This window comes from Oreochromis aureus, linkage group 19, assembly GCF_013358895.1.
Source record: "Oreochromis aureus strain Israel breed Guangdong linkage group 19, ZZ_aureus, whole genome shotgun sequence".
In the NCBI taxonomy this organism is placed as follows: domain Eukaryota; kingdom Metazoa; phylum Chordata; class Actinopteri; order Cichliformes; family Cichlidae; genus Oreochromis; species Oreochromis aureus.
The window spans coordinates 15,424,059-15,443,486 of NC_052960.1; the positions used below are offsets into that span (position 1 = coordinate 15,424,059).

At 37.9% G+C, this 19,428-nt stretch overlaps 1 protein-coding gene and 1 long non-coding RNA gene across 2 annotated transcripts; both read right to left on the bottom strand.

The window, feature by feature from the left end:
- Positions 1-16: 16 nt before the first annotated feature.
- On the bottom strand, positions 17-1,315 carry LOC120434704. Its single transcript, XR_005609287.1, has 3 exons — positions 1,267-1,315; positions 392-554; positions 17-227 (listed from the first exon to the last, which is right to left on the bottom strand). It is a non-coding gene; the product is annotated as an uncharacterized LOC120434704 (long non-coding RNA).
- Positions 1,316-11,082: 9,767 nt separating this feature from the next.
- Positions 11,083-18,178, bottom strand: LOC120434923 (serine protease 48-like). Its single transcript, XM_039603598.1, has 5 exons — positions 18,057-18,178; positions 17,182-17,344; positions 16,752-17,017; positions 16,531-16,670; positions 11,083-11,717 (listed from the first exon to the last, which is right to left on the bottom strand). The coding sequence occupies exons 1-5, from the start codon at positions 18,112-18,114 to the stop codon at positions 11,499-11,501; spliced, it is 846 nt and encodes a 281-aa protein (XP_039459532.1). The 5' UTR covers positions 18,115-18,178; the 3' UTR covers positions 11,083-11,498.
- Positions 18,179-19,428: the final 1,250 nt, after the last annotated feature.

Here is a 19,428-nt window from a genome sequence, read left to right on the forward strand (position 1 = left end):
TGTTGTAAGTGCTGTTTTCTGAGGCTAAGCAGGTCGGCTGAATGTGGTCTGTGAAATTCACAGGAGCCGACAGCTTCAGAAGACAAATGTCGTTCTTGAGAGTTGCAAAGTCGAATTCAGGATGGCAGATAATCTTCTCCAGAGTCCGATTCACTTCATTTGGGTTTGAACCTGACAGGCTGTAGCCTCCCAGATAGACTGTTGGATCCCACCGTGTCAATGTGTCACTTCACACACACATGGACACAAAACGTTATTTTTAAATGGCACCTTTTCTCTCTATCACAGGACAATGCAATGTCATGAGTTTCCTTTTTCTTTTTACTTTTATGTCTTCAATTTCTTTGAGTTTTTCCATCAACAAAAATGTAAACTTGCAGCACTGACTCACAGTGGAATGAAAGATGCAGCTGTCAGCACCCACTGCTCGTTGATTAAGGACGCACCAAATTGAAATCCAACTATAACTACAGCAGCATATGAGGGCCAGCTTCCTGATGCTGCATCATGACCTTCTGTGATGCTGCTGCTGTTCACAGCCCTGCTGCTACATGCTGGCAAAATAAAAGAGCACAGTTAAACACATTAAAACCACTCAGATGACAGATAACACTGATTAGTGCAACGCTCTGCTGGGAGATGTGATGCACAGATAGTTCCTCCTCTATGTCAGGATACTGGAAGATTTTACAGCACAAAATAAATTCAGAGTTTAAAGAAAAACCAAAAGTCAGCACACTCCGTCACTGCAACAAATGTGGATATTACTGTGTATATGTTCTCATTACTGTACAGCTGACAGAAGGACAGAAAGGTTCAAACCAAGCTTAAAACTTGTAAAAGAACTTGTACAAATGTCTGTTTTCTCATTTTCAGGTGATCATTCAGACCAGCATGGTAAGCATCCAGAAATAAAACTTTTTAAGAAGATTGAAAAAAGGTCAATGTTTCACCTCCTCTCATCTGAGAGAGGTGAAATGTCTTTAACAAACTTAAAGCTCCTTAGACTACCATGACCTGGATGACTAAGAAACTACACAGAGTTAAACCGGTTGAGTGCAAATATATGTAAGATGAAGAAATGATCACATTCTAAAAGCAAGATTTTATTGCTGACTGTTGTTGAAACATTTAAATATTAACCTGTTTGTTCATCTTTATGTCACAGTCAACATTTGTACCTCTAATTAATCTCGTACTTCTTCCAACCCTGATAAAATCTCAGTAATAAAAAAATATCTAAAGAAGAAAAAACCTTTTTCTCACCTTTGCATAAGAAAATGATCACCACAATGAAACAGCGCACAAACTGTTGGAGAGTCATCGTTAACTGCACCTGTTTTGTGACGTCTTAGCCCTTAAGCACCAACAGTGACACAGGTGTCACCGCCCCTTTAACATTGAGGACAGTTTCTGTTAATGTTTCAAAACTGACTCTCCCATAGTTTTTATGACGGTAAAAAATGGGTCTGGGCTCTTAAGGGTTTTAAACTCTAAATATTTAAACATTATGTTCAGCTGCCCACATTTCTATAAATAATCAGGGCTGATTATTTCCAGTCAGACTTGTTGGTCTTTGAATAGGTTTAATTAGTCTGTTAAGCAGTTGGGGAATTTGGTTTAACGTACTGGAATAATAAAACGCACAATTTGTTACCGCCACTAACAAGGTTGTCTTTGGCAACATTTACTTTTATGTGTCACATTCTGTATGTTCACTTTAGAAGAAACAAAACTTTTACTGCTACAAAATATTATTCTCTTAAATTAAGGCTGCTTAGATTTTTGATTTAAATTATTAAATCTGTTTCATTAATAATTATTTTATTTATACACAATGCAGTTGTGCTCATACACATGATAATGGTTTTCTAAAAGTCTCTGGATCAGAGAGTCTGAACAAGATATCCTGAACCAGACCTTAGAATCAGTAGAAGAACAATGAATAATAAAAGTCGGTAATCAAGGCTACATAGGGCATGTTTTGTGTCCACGTCTCTCTGATTCCAGGAAAAGGAGCAGATAGGAGGTCAAGGAAGTGAGCGGATGTGAATGGGGAGAGGATTCGTAAGACAGCAGGACTACCACGTCCATGTTGGGAGAAGATAATCTTTGTTATTGTCTCAGGATATAAAGCTGTACTGCCTGTGTCAGGGTTATCCTTTCTGTGAGGCAGACTATTGTATCACGCAAAGGTCCAGCACTATATGTAATTTCAACTACCAAAGCAAATTAAATCATTTTAAACAACAATAACAAAGCCAAGCAGAATAACATCACATAGCGCCACTATTATTGACAACATTTTTACTAATGTCATGGATTTCCTAATTAATAGTGGCCTGCTTGTCTGTGACATAACTGACCACTTACCAGTTTTTACTTTGTGTGACTGTGATTTAAAAAAAATAGATACCAAGATTACGATAGCAAAGCGAACAATAAATAAAGAAGCAATTCATGCCTTCAATTTCGATTTAGCACAACAAGATTGGAGTTCGGTGTATGAAGAGTCAGATGTGGACAAGGCTTATGACAATTTCCTAGATATTTTCACTATGTTGTACAATAAACATTGTCCTGTAAACGAACACAAGATAAAAAAAAAAGATAAAAAGTCCTTGGCTCACAAAAGGAATTATCAATGCTTGCAAAAAGAAAAACAATCTGTATAAACAGTTCATCAAAGTAAAAACAAAAGAAGTGGAACAAAGATATAAAGCATATAGAAATAAATTGACTGATATTATAAGAACGAGTAAACAACTTTATTATAGAAGAAGATTACATGAAAATAAAAACAATATAAAAGGAACTTGGGATGTGTTAAATAACTTAATCAAACAAGGATCTTCTGGAACATCATATCCTGAATATTTCATTGATGCAAATGGTGAAAATCACAACATGAGTAACATTGTTGATGGGTTCAATAAATTTTTATAAATGTTGGCCCTGAACTAGCAGCGGACATCCCGTGTCAAAAAAATGAAAATATCAGTAATATAAAATCAAATCCTTTTCACTGTTCCTCTCAGCTACAAATGAGCAAGAAGTAATAAATATCACATTAAAATGTAAAAGTAAGTCTTCAATGGATTATCATGACATAAATATGTCTGTAGTTAAACAGGTTATTCTGAATATTGCTAGTCCCTTAACATATGTCTGTAATTTATCATTTCAGTCCGGTTGTTTTCAAAAAAAATGAAAATTATGAAAGTAATACCACTATACAAAAGTAATGACAAACACAGCTTTACCAATTATAGGCCTATTTTCTACTGCCTCAATTCTCAAAAATTTTAGAAAAACTTTTTAATTCAAGATTAGAAAAATTCCTTGAAAAACATCAAATAATAAATGTTGGTCAGTATGGTTTCAGAACGCAAAGAACCACTTCAGTGGCGATAATTGAGGCAGTAGAAGAAATTACTAAAGCACTGGATAAAAATAAATATGCAGTTGGTATTTTTGTTGATCTCAAAAAGGCCTTCGACACAATCAATCACTCAATTTTATTGGATAAATTGGAAAGATATGGTGTTCGAGGGAAAGCTGGTAACTGGTTAAAAAGTTACCTAACGGGTCGGGAACAATATGTTAGCATAGGGCATTACCATTCAGAGAAACTTGGTATTACATGTGGTGTTCCCCAAGGGTCAGTGTTGGGACCAAAACTTTTCAATGTATACATAAATGATATTTTTGATGTTTCTCAAGTACTTAAATTCATACTGTTCGCAGATGACACCAACATATTTTTCAGTAGCGATGATTATACTGATCTTGTAATGACCGTAAACAGGGAGCTAAAATTAATTAAAAAAAATGGATGGATATAAATAAATTATCATTAAATATAAGTAAAACTAAAGCAATGTTGTTTGGTAATTTAAAATATAATATAGAATTACCAATTATCATTGAAGGTGTACCAATTGATAATGTGAGTGAAAACAAATTTTTGGGAGTCGTAATTGATAACAAAATTTCATGGAAACCCCACGTCAGACACATAAAAACCAAAATTTCCAGAAGCCTCGCAGTTTTGAACAAAGTGAAACCATACCTTGATAAAGATGCACTTCGTACTCTGTACTGTACCCTGGTTCTTCCATATTTTACATATTGTGTGGAAGTGTGGGAAACATATAAAATACAACTAATCCATTAGTCACAGTACAGAAACGAGCACTGCATATTATTCACAAGGCTGGTTATCTAGATCATACTCACAAACTCTTTCTTCAGGCAAAGTTACTTAAATTCCAGGATCTGGTTAATTACAATACATCCATAATTTTATACAAAGCCTTTAATAAACTTCTACCTGCAAATTTACAAACTATATTTGAAATTTGAGAAAGGGTTTATAATGTGAGAGGCTTCGGGGAATTCAAATTACCCAGAACTCGAACAACCCGTAAAGGTTTTTGTGTGTCTGTATGTGGTGTGAAAATCTGGAACAGTCTGAGTTTACAACTGAAACAATGCAAAAATATTCATAGATTTAAATTCCTCTACAAACAGTTGGTCTGGTCACAGTATAATCAATGATGGTTTTAGTGTGCTCTGTAATGTCTGTTCTCTTACCATTGCTGGTATGGATTCAAAAAAAAAAAAAAAAAAAGTGTGTGCGTATGTATGTACATGTGTGTGTAGATATATATGTATGTATGTATGTATATGTATGTGTGTTTGTTACTATGTAATTATTATTGCCTGTTACCTAATGCAATTTGTAATTAATATATTCTTTATTCTGTTATGAAGGTTCTATTTGTTGTTTGCGAGCTGCGGTTGAGATGCTTGCATGTGCCCGGGCTGTTGATGGGTTTGTTTGGTTTGCAACGATGGGCGCTAGCTATGGAAGCTTATTGTTTTTTTATTGATGAGTGAGTATAGGGGTGAGATTTAATAAGTTTTTTTTGTCCCACTCCTTTTCAGGTAATTTTTGTTTTTTGTTTTGTGCACTTTATGTTCAATATATGTATTTTGTTGTGCCTGAAATGAACAAATTAAAAACAAAAAAACAAAACAGATGTTTCTCCTGAAATTCCTTCTGAAAATTTTGAAAACGACGTGTCCCATCAAACTTCAATTAGTGAAAAAATCCAAACTAAATTTCCTCCGAATGGTTTGTCGATAACCTCACTCTCAATAACGCTCTCAGAAATGGAGTTTGCACAGCAAGGTAAATACCTAGAAAAGAAACCTGCAGAAAACCTAAACAGTGGTAAGAGAAGCAGCCTGAGTGAAACTACTGACTGAGTAACATAATCTATTGAAGGATGATGAGGGCAGTGCTGAGAAAGGCTGTAGTTCTCATGGAGCTTCATTTTTATGAATACATACAAGTACACTGTTTGTGTATCACTCACATGGGATTTACAAAAAACCAAAAGTTTGACAAAAGTATTGATATTGGTGATGTTTTTCCAATGGGACTGACTCACAGATGTATAAACTTGCAGGTGACAATCTTGCTTTGATATTTTTTGATACCAAACTAATATGGAAGTAAATGAAAGCTACCAACTGATGCACACCGAATACTTCAACCACACCTGTGAAAAAATCTGGAGTGGCTGGTTCTGCCTATCTGCAGAACAGCCATAGGCATGTTTGCTTGGAACATTCGGAGTTCTTCCTTGCCAACATTTGGCTGTGGTAAGAACATGCTGTTCTTGTTAACAACTAGTGGTGTACCCTGCTCACATATCAAAGAGCAGACATTGAACTGTGGTTTCTATGAACACTGAAACTGTGTTAATACAGTAAATGGGCGGGTTCTGATATTACACGTTTCTACTCTCCCAGATTACTCAAAGTGCTCTGTATAACATGCTACACTCACACATTTTCTCTAAACTGGGTGCTTTCTAACTACATTCTTTACATGCAGACTGGAGCAGCCAGGGATCGAACCGCTAACCTTCCAATCAGTAGGTGATCTGCTCTACGGCCTGAGCTACAGCCACTCACTGGCAAGGATATGTAAACCGTCACTAGCTCAAGTGAGCCTGTACACTTGATAAAGTGCACACTCACAAACCTGTCAAACCTGCAATTGAAACATTGGCTACTATAGTGGATTTTCACAGTGCGTTATTGCCGTGTCATCAAACCAGAAGTCGCCATATTGGAGATACTGGACGTAAACAAAGCACACGCACTTAAATAGATTTCAAATGTCGAACGAAAGGAAATGGTGAATTATTGCCGTGAGCGGCTGTACCAATCGGTCAGACCGTGAAAAACATTTGCAGCTTTATAGACTGTCACAAGTTATTACAAATCAGGGAGAACAATGCCGAAAGTTATCAGAGGAAAGGAGTGTGTGGTTGTTGTTGTGGTTAGCGAAACTGAAGCAGGATCTACAAGGCAAAAATCTGGACAACATCCAAATTTGTTTGGCTTATTTCTTATCAGGTAGTGTAATGATAATATAATTCATATCAAGCTTTTGACTTGTATTACAGGTAAAAGGTCTGAACTTTACCAAAATGATGACCCAGATTGGTTGCCATCTGTTGGAATGACAGGTCAGCAAAGAAACACAGACATCACGCTACAAACGTCGTTTGAATAGAACCCAACAGAGACTGAAGGATGAAGCTGCTGCTGCTGCTCCTGCTGCTGGGACTGACGATAACCCTTTGACAAGTGATTACATCAGCAGTAATTTGTGCAATATAGGGACTCAAATTGATATGACTGGTGATTTCATTGAGGCTAAGTGAACTTCAAAGTCTTAGAACTGAAAACATTCATTTGCAAATTCATTTACAAATACATAACCGAAAAATGTGGCTTTTTGTCCAACATAGTTCCTGGTGATCTTGTTCCTGCTGATTGTTGCTTTAATATTCAGGCCACTTTAGGTTGTAGAATGGCTCATGTAAAAATTCCAGCCTTCACTAATGGAAGGTCCCAGTTAGCTCCTGTTGACTTGGAAAACAAAAGGAAAATTGCCCACGTCAGGATTCATGTTGAGCGTGTGATTGGTAGCGCGTGCCAGAAATATACTATTTTGGAGGGAATGCTGCCAATTGATTTCTTGATGTGCAAAGATAATGATGGTTATTGTACCACTGATAAGATTGGACTTGTCTGTTGTGCTCTGGTGAACCTTTGCCCATCAATTGTTGATTTTGACTGAAGTACTTTTTTTTTATTCACTGTCAAAAATATCAACCAGTCTGGACTATATTATAGCCTAAAATTATTCATAATTGACTATTAAGTACATACAAACTAAATAAAGACATATACAGTCTTTGTTCAGTCATTGTTATTGTAATGTGGAAGAGAACACACAGCATAACACTTTCATCTGAACAGATTTATTAAAGGAAACCCGCACAGTTATCAGAACACTTAGCTTATAAACTATACAGTACTATAAATTATAGCATATAGTATATACTATAGTACAATTAAATAACTGTAAACACAATTTTGTATGTAATGTCTGTTTTTTATTGCATTACAATATCTCACTAACATTAAAAGTCCCTGAAGTGCATAGCTTTGTTCCTCAGATGACTGTCCATGAGCAGCACATTTCATCTTGCCAACTCTTACTTGAGGTCTCTTTGTTACAGTGAAGTCAATCTTCCGGCATTCCCAGAATTCCACCTTTGACGATGCAGTAGGTAACAGCCAATATGCCGTTTCTTGAGTCACTGTCTTTGAGTCTCTCAACTTCACTGTTTCTTCAATGAGAAACAACAATGCAGCAACATGTGTGCACGTCTCTCCGAGGCCCGCCATGCATGTACAGCGGGCTCCAAGTATCCGGCCAGACTTCTCAGCGATTATCCAGGGATCCAGGGGTGTTGCTCGGATTGATTGAGAATGGAGTATCTGAATATAAGACAAAGCAAAAAAATAATACTGTAAGAACAGAATGGTTTCTCACCATTTCACTTAAAAAAAATAACAGGTAGTCTTATATATTATTATACACTCATACACTGCATTTTTTGCACTGTTTTTCTTACATATCTATTTCTATTTCTGCATTACTACTGAATACTTGTACTACTGCAACAATTGAATTTCCCCTCTGGTGATTAATAAAGATTTATCTTATCTGCATCACTTGTTCATAATGTAAGGTCCAGGCCCCCCAGGGGTTTTAAACTCTGATAGTGATAAGTGCTCTGTAGTTTTTAGTGTACAGTGTATATAGAAATGTAGACAGTGCATATCAAATACTAATGCATATCAAACTGGAGGTCCTTGAAATGAAAAACTCATGGCTAACATTACACCCATGGTATTCATTCCTTACCAAAAAGTAGATATGCACGTGTGCTTCAAGTATACTAATTTTAAACTAAAAATAAGAGTATACTTCAGTTTGCTCTTAATGTAGTTATTTGAAGATATAATTTGCAAAGTTAATATTACTTATACTTTGCTTTTGCTAAAAAAAAATATACTAAAAGTCTAAGTATTCTTAACTCATACTTATATTTCAACTTTTCACTGATATACTTAAGTGGTAGTGTTTTAATAATACCTTTTTACACTCAGTGGACTGTTCTTTACACTGCAGTGACAAGGTTAGAGACTGAGGTTACATTTTACTGGAAATACAATCCATCAATCCATCCATCCATTTTCTTCCGTTTATCCGGGGCCGAGACGCGGGGGCAGCAGCCCAAGCAGAGAAGCCCAGACCTCCCTCTCCCCGGCCACCTCCTCCAGCTTATCCGGGGGAACACCAGGCGTTCTCAGGCCAGCCGAGAGATATAATCTCTCCAGTGTGTCCTGGGTCTGTCCCGGGCCTCGTCCCGGTGGGACGTGCCCGGAAAACCTCACCCAGGAGGCGCCCAGGGGGCATCCTTGTTAGATGCCCGAACCACCTCAACTGGCTCCTTTCGATGGAAATACTTTGGAGCCAAATAAAATACCTGAATCTATGTTTGTCACATTTTTTACTTAGCATTAAACATGGAGAAGAAGTATAACTAGAAGTTTATTGGTAGTAGTAATAGCAAACCTAAAAAGTTACTTCACAGTGTATTTTTTGTAAAGTAAAATGGGCACTTGAAGTTTACTGGTAGTAAACTAATAGTATACCTAAAAGATGACTTTCAGTACACATTAAAGTGTACTTTCATTAACTAAAAGTAGACTTAAAGTAATCTTTCAGGTACTCTTTTAGTTTACTTGTAATGAACTTTAAGTGTACTTCAAAGTGTGCTTTTATAAACTTAAAGGGGACCAATTTAGTACAAAGTAGTATACTAGTAAACTGCCAGTATATTTCTATCAGTGTACTTGGAGAATAGAAGTATACTTGGGGAAATGTATTTTTCTATAGTTAAGCATACTTAATAAAATATACTTGAAGTATGCTACTTTTTGGTAAGGGATGATATCATACAGTTAAGGTTTGGTTGATTAAAGATGTTATTGCATTACTTACTTTGGCATTCACAACACATCTGTCGCTGATGACTTGATACTGCATCTCCCTCACCCATCCACACACCATCTGGTTATAGGCCTCCAAACTTTTAAAAGATTTAAGGTCCTCCGCTGTGTATGGGCTTGGCGAGAAAACCAGGTAGTTGACGATATCAGGATGTGCAATAGACACAAGACTCTCCGGGTTGTCATTGATCCAAGACGAAGGAGCCAACTCGTATGGATCTGCACCACCAATAAACCTTAACTTTTCCAAATATCGTGGCCTTTCCTGTGGACCAAGTCCTTCCCTGTATGTCTTTGCATCTATAACGCATTTTGAGGAGCTTTTCTGTGGTTTCAGACATTGATCCATTGCAGTGTTTACCTTCGAGTGCCTCCAATATGGCCGCTCATCCAGGTTACTGCCCAGAACATGACGTAGGTGAAAACCCTCTATAGCAGTATAGTATTGCAACATGGCATTTGGGTCTTCTAACTAAAATAGGAAAATAGGAACATAAACAGTGCCATCATTGCCAGACCTGGCCCACATCTGGTTGACATACACTCTGTCATGACACCAGTCAGTCAGAAGTGCCAGCTTGATGCCGGATCCAGGCCAGACCTGTTTTCTATGAGCCTGGGCCACATAAACCAAACCACAATCGAGCTCGGAGCATTTAAGTGGCAGACATCTTGAGTTTTTGTGAGACACAAAAGAAAATAGTCTGCATCTGTGTTTCCATTATTTTCCACGGTTGGGAAGGTATAATGAAGTGGGAGCTTTAACACCTTTCTGCCACACGTAAATGCAAAATATGAACTTGGGACCGGTGTGGTTCAACAATGAACCAAATACATCATGATTTTTCTTCAACCACCACCATGAGGTTAGTACTCAGTTGTACTTTAGGCTACATCCTGTTCTTCTCAGAAACTGATTCTCGTATATATTGTTTCTGCACATTTTTCTTGATGCCCTTTTTTATGATCTTGGACAACAATTGTTAACAATTTAATTTCTCAAGAGCCAGTGACCAAAAACTAGAGGCTTCAGCCATTGCTCAGCTTGTGTGGCTTTAATATAGACACTATGATAGTTCCAGATATGTCTGGTAGGAGGTTTACTGTAAGCAAGCAACTTTACTTTATGACACTAGCCAACACACTGTTTCAGTACAGCCTCACTATATTTTCTACCACCAAGAACTGCAAGGGGTATTGTAGGCTGCTTTGCATCACAAGCAGGTGCACCAATTGTCATTGACTGTTTTTTGTCTTGATGCAGCTTTTGATAGCACATGTGACACATGAGGGACTGATGTGACTGATAAACTGAGGGGATCATGTTTTAATAGATAACATCATGTTACATTAAACAAGACGCTGAAAAATATAAACCATAAACTCGTCAGGTCACGGAGCAAATTATCAGCAGTGTCATCTTCCTATTGTCTCCTGTATAATATGAACCACCGGCTGCTGGCGAGTAGAAAGAACACATTTATCCTTCATCTGTTAACAATGTGTGAAGTGTTTCCTGTTCGTTCTACTTTAATTTAAAGTGTGAAAAATCAAATATAACTCAAGAAATATATATTTTTTAACTATTTAAGTATTAAAAATTTAAAAAAAAGATCACAAGACTATTTGAAAAGATTTTAATTAATTTGCATATGATTTTGAGCAAACAACGCAAGTGTGAAAACGTGACACCCTTAACATTTCACTTAACTAATTTAAGAATGCTTTGATTTCTTAATGACAATTCATTGGGTCATTAAAGTAATTTAAAGAAAGTATAGCAAATACAGACAAACTAAAAAAAAATCGAATTAAAAATAATCAAATTGCTAGTAAAAAAAAAAACCCTCCTGATGTCCGTAAATACAGTGGAATAAAAGGTTCTTAAAGTTGTAAAGCAATATGTCAGGTAAAGTACTTCATGTTTGTACTTGAACTTGAGTAAATGTGTTGATCTACTTTCCAACAGTTCCAGCAAACACATGGAGCAACACAACGAGAACACAGAGTGCGGTGGGTCAGGTTTTCACCACTGCAACACACTGTCACACATCGGGGGCAGTAGTGGTTGGTGATGAACTGTCTGGGGAGGTGAAGGTAACAAAGCCTGGTTGTGTCCCTCTAACTGTGTCGCTGATCCATTTCTGGTACTGGGACACACGAGTGAACACTGAAGGAAATGCATCACACGCACTGACACTCAGAACTCCACTCTGGAGCCAGACTGATCCACTTTTGGTCATGAGTGGTGCTCCATAAGTAAACTGTGGAAAGACATTGATGAAAGTTATTAGGACAGACTCTTAGAGGTTGACCATCAATAACATCCACCAACTAAACAATGATTTATGTTGGGTAACGCTTGCTCGTCACAGTACCACACACAGTCAGTTAATATCACTTTGTCCAGTTAGGAAACATGAACCACTGTGTTGTAAAGGCTCACCTTTCAGCACATTCACTTCACCAGATGCACCTTGTTTCTTTTCCTCACCTTTGATTGGGGGTGGTGCTTGGCCTTAATTGCACTCACCTGTCACTCGTTATATAAGGACTGCACTCACTTACCCCTCACTCTTTCTTCACTCCCACATGGGGCGGCAGCTGAGGTGAGTTTCTCTTTGAGTCTCCTGAGTTCATGTATTATTTTGAGTTACTTAAATCATACTTTATTTCCTTTCAGAGATGGCAGTCCATGTGTCTTTCCTTTCTTTACCTGGAAGATGTTGTAAATGATCTGCTGGTAAATGCAGACAACGATCGTACTTCAGTTTTATTACTGCTGGATTTAAGTGCTGCGTTTGACACTGTGGATCACTGCATTTTTTTTGGGTAGGCTTGAACATTTTATTGGAATTACAGGAAATGTTTTATTGTGGCTGAGATCTTACCTGTCTGGGAGGTCTCAGACTGTTAGTTTTAAAAATGATCTCTCCGAGACCTGTGCAGTGAGGCACGGGGTCCCTCAGGGCTCTGTACTTGGACCATTGCTGTTTTCTATGTATCTGCTGCCTCTTGGTGTTCTTTTACGTTCTTTTAATGTAACCTTTCATTGTTACGCTGATGACCTGCAGCTTTATGTTCCTTTAACCATTGGAAATTGTGCTGAAGTCTCTAAACTAGAATCTTGTCTATCTGCAATTAAGGGCTGGTTATCGGATAATTTCTCGCTCCTAAATACTGATAAAACAGAGTTGATGGTCATTAGGCCACACAGATTTAGCACTTGTCCCAAAATTTCATCTTGAGAATTGATGACAGTGTCATAAATTGCAGGGACAAAGTAAAAAAACTTGGGCGTGTGGTTCGACATGGTGCTCTTTCGAGTATCATTTAAAAGAGATAACAAAGACTGCCTTTTATCATTTGAGGAACATAGCCAGAATCAGACAAGTTTTGTCAAGCGACACTGCAGAGGTTCTTATCCATGCATTTGTGTCTTCACGTATTGATTATTGTAACGCTCTTCTTTCTGGGCTACCAAAGAACTTTTCGAGGTTTCCAGATGGTACAAAATGCAGCTGCTCGCATTTTAACAAGGACTGGGAAATTTAAGCACATTAGCCCTGTACTGAACTCTCTGCATTGGCTACCTTGTCAGGTTCGAGCAGATTTTAAGGTCCTGCTGCTCACCTACAAGGCTTTAAACGGATTGGCACCTACATACCTCTCCGACCTTTTACATCTTTATGTTCCATCCCGTACTCTCCGATCTCAGGACTCTGGCCTTCTAAAGGTTCCTAGAGCCAGAAAAAAGACAATTGGAGAGCGTGCTTTTTCTTTTCGTGCCCCGTTTCTGTGGAACAACCTCCCTCAAGATATTCAGCAGGCATGCTCTGTGGAGGTTTAGCTGAAGACACATTTGTTCACCCTCTTACATGTCTTAATTCTATTGCTTTTAGTTTTTCAATTTTTACTGTTTTTAACTTGTATTGTCTTTTACCTGTATTGCTATGTATCGCTTTTATTTTACTTATCTTTTTAGTTTTAAATAGTTGTACAGCACTTTGTTTGAAAGCGCTTTATAAATGAAGTTTTTATTATTCAATAAAACGACAACCTGTAAATTGACTGCTTATTCTCATTCTAATCGGATGAGCCCATGATGATGACTACTTAAACCCTGAACCTTCCTTCCTCAAAACACACTGTGAATCCATTTCAGCTGCTTTGGAGCCCAGAGGGAATGTTTTCACACAGGCCTTCTCTCTCTCTCCTTATCCCTCCTGACTGATTTTCATCTAGTTCAGAGGTTCCCAAAGTGTGGGGCGTGGTATGAAAGGGGGAAGAGCGCTTGGACACTGTGGACAGGTTTTTGACGGGGCTCCCACACAAATGCAAAGCAGGAGATGAAGCATCGCCAAATATGTTTCCAAACCAACTTCCTTCCAAGCCAAAGACTAGAAAATATGGTGAAGCATATCTTCCCTTTGGCTTCACCTGCACAAGTGCCAAGGTAGGTCTCCCCTGCAAAATTAGTTTCCCTGCTTCGGGAGGAGCGCTGGGCTCTCCAAATCACGGACAAACAGTATCCAACATTCTTGATTTTTAGTTCACAAACACTACTTGTAGTAACTAACTACTCCTGACATGTTAGCTCTTTATGCAGTAAAGTTACAGTGGGATACAAATAATATCAGGCTGATCCTGCCGTAATTTGTTCCCCCGGTTCAAATCACGGACAAACAGTATCCCACAGCTGTTTGTGTTTAAACCCATTTTGCACAGAGGCATTTTTTTGAAAAATGTATTGACAGCAATGTTGAATATTATTACACAGGGAAAAAAACAACTACACGTAAAATAATTACACCGTGACGCCTCTGCCTTTCTAAATGGAGGGACAGTAACTGCGTGTGTATGTAAGCGTGTAAAACCTGAAGATAGAGACAAAATACTGTTAATCTGACTATCTGCCATTCTGCAATTCATCTCATGTAAACAATAACGTGGCGCACAGCGTGACGTGAAAAGAGGCACATGCCTTTGACGTTGCGTGACGAACTCTGTATTCCTCGTCCACACGTAAACGCAAAAAAGGTTTTAAATCTGTTTTCGGTGAATCGCAACGCCGTTTATGTGTTGACGAAAAGCCCAAACGCATAAACAGCTGAGTTTTCAAAAATACCCGTGTAGGTGTGGACTTAGCGTAAAAGAGTTAGTAGTATATTTTATTACTACCTATAATTTATTGCCGTTTACTTGTATTTACTTAATCATTTACTAAATGTTTGAGGTGTGAAATAAACCACAATGGAGCAAAATATGGGGGTGTGTGTTTGGAGGATGTGTTTGTGGGGGGGGCGCGAACATTTTTCTTGTAAAAAAGGGGGGCCTGGCAAAAATAGTTTGGGAACCACTGATCTAGTTTAACTTTTTGTTAACATCCTTGTCACGGCTGGCTACATGAGACGTAACCTGCTTTCTAAGGAAAACCAACTCCTCCAGGATGACACATCTGTCACAAGGTTTGCTGTGTCTCCGGCACAGTCCAAAGAGTTGTTGGAGATAACATGAAATGAGCAGTTACACAAGAAGAGCTGCACAGGGCTGTATTCTGTTCTCTAACAAACCACTGAGGCCTCCACAGAGCAGGTGTAGGTGACTAATTTACACACAAGTGAACTCTATTATCTAATTAGGTGACTTCTGAAAGCAATTGACTGCACTTCATTTTATTTAGAGGTATCAGAATAAAAGGGTCCTGAATACAAAGGCATGTCACACTTTTCAGATTTCCATTTGTTTAATATTATGAAAACCCTGTATCATTTTCATACCACCTCACAATTATGTGCTACTTTGTGTTGGTCTATGACAGAAAATCTAAATAAAAAAACATTTAAGTTTGTGGTTTTAAGGTTTCAAAATGCGTAAAGGTTCAACTGTTGATCCCAAACCAGATGTGGAGGTCATTTCTGAGACTCGTAGAACTTAATTTTTCATTTAGCCTATTGTGTGCTGGGTTGTTATTTTTTCAGACCTCTGTTTGAATTATGATTATGTCCTTCATTTTTTCTGTAAGGCTAAAACTCAGTATTTTCTTTAGATTTTAGATTTCTTTAGACTCTTTTGATTTCTTTAAACTCATATTGTGCAAAAGTCATTCTAGTAACAATGATCAATTAACCATCTGCATTTTCCTCCTAAGCTCGCAGCGCTGGAGCAACACATCCAACATGAGTAAATTAAAGTTCATTCCCGTGATTTGCATCGCCCCTCTAAGCAGAAAGTGATCTTCCTCTTTCAGGTTTGGCAGTAAGTTATGTTCTGTTTGAGTAACCAGAAAAACTGGTGAAACTCGCCTCAAAGCTCTGCTATTCAAACCTTACAGATGTTCACTCATAACGACCTCTAGACACAGTCTCTCATCTGCAGAGTGGTCTTCTTTACAAAAGTGTTAACTGTGGACTCAGCAATCGCTTAAAACTCATTTGTTTAGAAATCAGCAGGGTCATGCTTTAAACTGACTGAGCAGAGTATTTCCCAAAGCCACTGAACTGCAGTAACCATCGACTAAGGGCTTTCAAGTTTTTTGCTAGCAAGTTATGAATTAGTGAAACATGTCACGTTTAACTGCATAGTTCAACTGAATTCCACAATGACCTTTTCAGTTAGGTATCGGTTTACCACAGCTTCAGCCGCTTTTATGTCATTGTTTAATGTGGAACACCATGTTTCTCATAGGGCCATTTATACAAAAGTAATTCAGCCCAGTATAATGAGCCTTTACATAAAACAAAAACAAGTTCTGTCATCTATCAGCAGCCCGGTGCAATCATGGCTCTTCTTTCATTCTCAGCCTTCACTGCTCTTTGTTCTCTGTCAGTCATCATGGGCCCTGAGCCTTAACCCAAGCTCTGCTTCTCTCCTGGCCTCTGCCATCTCTCAGCCCTTTCACTGTCTTTTCACCAATAAATCATGTTTATTCTGTCTAATGATCTGTCCTTATTGAAATACAGTCTATGCATACTTTTACACATAAAGCCTGCTTTAGCTGCGCCCTTATTAACACAAGAGGTTGTCACAACAGACAGCTCCACATATTTTTTAATAAAAAATAAAGGTTGTAGTCACCAAGCATGAATCCTTGTCTCCAGCACAGATCATGTTCTCTGTGATCTTGGGATAGCTCCCTTGAAAGATGCCTTTGCACTCATTGTTTCCCACGATTGGTACTTTGGCCTCCTGCAGGGTTTTGGTGAATGTACCATCACCTAATTGGAGAGAATTTAAATATTAGGCCCCAGAAACACCAACACAATGCTGTAACCGAAAATAAATGTTTTACAACTTACTATTATAACCCAAACCAATGACCCAGCTGCTGGTCTCATTGTTGTAAGTGCTGTTTTCTGAGGCTAAGCAGGTCGGCTGAATGTGGTCTGTGAAATTCACAGGAGCCGACAGCTTCAGAAGACAAATGTCGTTCTTGAGAGTTGCAAAGTCGAATTCAGGATGGCAGATAATCTTCTCCAGAGTCCGATTCACTTCATTTGGGTTTGAACCTGACAGGCTGTAGCCTCCCAGATAGACTGTTGGATCCCACCGTGTCAATGTGTCACTTCACACACACATGGACACAAAACGTTATTTTTAAATGGCACCTTTTCTCTCTATCACAGGACAATGCAATGTCATGAGTTTCCTTTTTCTTTTTACTTTTATGTCTTCAATTTCTTTGAGTTTTTTCATCAACAAAAATGTAAACTTGCAGCATTGACTCACAGTGGAATGAAAGATGCAGCTGTCAGCACCCACTGCTCGTTGATTAAGGACGCACCAAATTGAAATCCAACTATAACTACAGCAGCATATGAGGGCCAGCTTCCTGATGCTGCATCATGACCTTCTGTGATGCTGCTGCTGTTCACAGCCCTGCTGCTACATGCTGGCAAAATAAAAGAGCACAGTTAAACACATTAAAACCACTCAGATGACAGATAACACTGATTAGTGCAACGCTCTGCTGGGAGATGTGATGCACAGATAGTTCCTCCTCTATGTCAGGATACTGGAAGATTTTACAGCACAAAATAAATTCAGAGTTTAAAGAAAAACCAAAAGTCAGCACGCTCTGTCACTGCAACAAATGTGGATATTACTGTGTATATGTTCTCATTACTGTGCAGCTGACAGAAGGACAGAAAGGTTCAAACCAAGCTTAAAACTTGTAAAAGAACTTGTACAAATGTCTGTTTTCTCATTTTCAGGTGATCATTCAGACCAGCATGGTAAGCATCCAGAAATAAAACTTTTTAAGAAGCTTGAAAAAAGGTGAATGTTTCACCTCCTCTCATCTGAGAGAGGTGAAATGTCTTTAACAAACTTAAAGCTCCTTAGACTACCATGACCTGGATAACTAAGAAACTACACAGAGTTAAACCGGTTGAGTGCAAATATATGTAAGATGAAGAAATGATCACATTCTAAAAGCAAGATTTTATTGCTGACTGTTCTTGAAACATTTAAATATTAACCTGTTTGTTCATCTTTATGTCACAGTCAACATTTGTACCTCTAATTAATCTCGTACTTCTTCCAACCCTGATAAAATCTCAGTAATAAAAAAATATCTAAAGAAGAAAGAACCTTTTTCTCACCTTTGCATAAGAAAATGATCACCACAATGAAACAGCGCACAAACTGTTGGAGAGTCATCGTAAACTGCACCTGTTTTGTGACGTCTTAGCCCTTAAGCACCAACAGTGACACAGGTGTCACCGCCCCTTTAACATTGAGGACAGTTTCTGTTAATGTTTCAAAATTGACTCTCCCATAGTTTTTATGACGGTAAAAAATGGGTCTGGGCTCTTAAGGGTTTTAAACTCTAAATATTTAAACATTATGTTCAGCTGCCCACATTTCTATAAATAATCAGGGCTGATTTTTTCCAGTCAGACTTGTTGGTCTTTGAATAGGTTTAATTACAGTCTGTTAAGCAGTTGTGGAATTTGGTTTAAAGTACTGGAATAATAAAACGCACAAGTTGTTACCGCCACTGACGAGGTTGTCTTTGGCAACATTTACTTTTATGTGTCACATTCTGTATGTTCACTTTAGAAGAAACAAAACTTTTACTGCTACAAAATATTATTCTCTTAAATTAAGGCTGCTTAGATTTTTGAATTAAATTATTAAATAAATCTGTTTCATTAATAATTATTTTATTTATACACAATGCAGTTGTGCTCATACACATGATAATGGTTTTCTAGAAGTCTCTGGATCAGAGAGTCTGAACAAGATATCCTGAACCAGACCTTAGAATCAGTAGAAGAACAATGAATAATAAAATTCGGTAATCAAGGCTACATAGGGCATGTTTTGTGTCCACGTCTCTCTGATTCCAGGAAAAGGAGCAGATAGGAGGTCAAGGAAGTGAGCGGATGTGAATGGGGAGAGGATTCATAAGACAGCAGGACTACCACGTCCATGCTGGGAGAAGATAATCTTTGTTATTGTCTCAGGATATAAAGCTGTACTGCCTGTGTCAGGGTTATCCTTTCTGTGAGGCAGACTATTGTATCACGCAAAGGTCCAGCACTATATGTAATTTCAACTACCAAAGCAAATTAAATCATTTTAAACAACAATAACAAAGCCAAGCAGAATAACATCACATAGCGCCGCTATTATTGACAAGATTTTTACTAATGTCATGGATTTCGTAATTAATAGTGGCCTGCTTGTCTGTGACATAACTGACCACTTACCAGTTTTTACTTTGTGTGACTGTGATTTAAAAAAAATAGATACCAAGATTACGATAGCAAAGCGAACAATAAATGAAGAAGCAATTCATGCCTTCAATTTCGATTTAGCACAACAAGATTGAGTTCGTGTATGAAGAGTCAGATGTGGACAAGGCTTATGACAATTTCCTAGATATTTTCACTATGTTGTACAATAAACATTGTCCTGTAAACGAACACAAGATAAAGAAAAAAAAGATAAAAAGTCCTTGGCTCACAA

Bases quoted from the DNA above. Each gene is read 5' to 3' on its own strand.
- LOC120434923 (XM_039603598.1), bottom strand. From the start codon at position 18,114: ATGACTCTCCAACAGTTTGTGCGCTGTTTCATTGTGGTGATCATTTTC. The intron at 17,018-17,181 runs GTGAGTCAATGC...GTGTGTGTGAAG, and splicing joins GCTGCATCTTTCATTCCACT to TGACACATTGACACGGTGGG. The intron at 11,718-16,530 runs GTGACTACAACC...GTCTTTCCACAG, and splicing joins GAGACAAGGATTCATGCTTG to TTTACTTATGGAGCACCACT.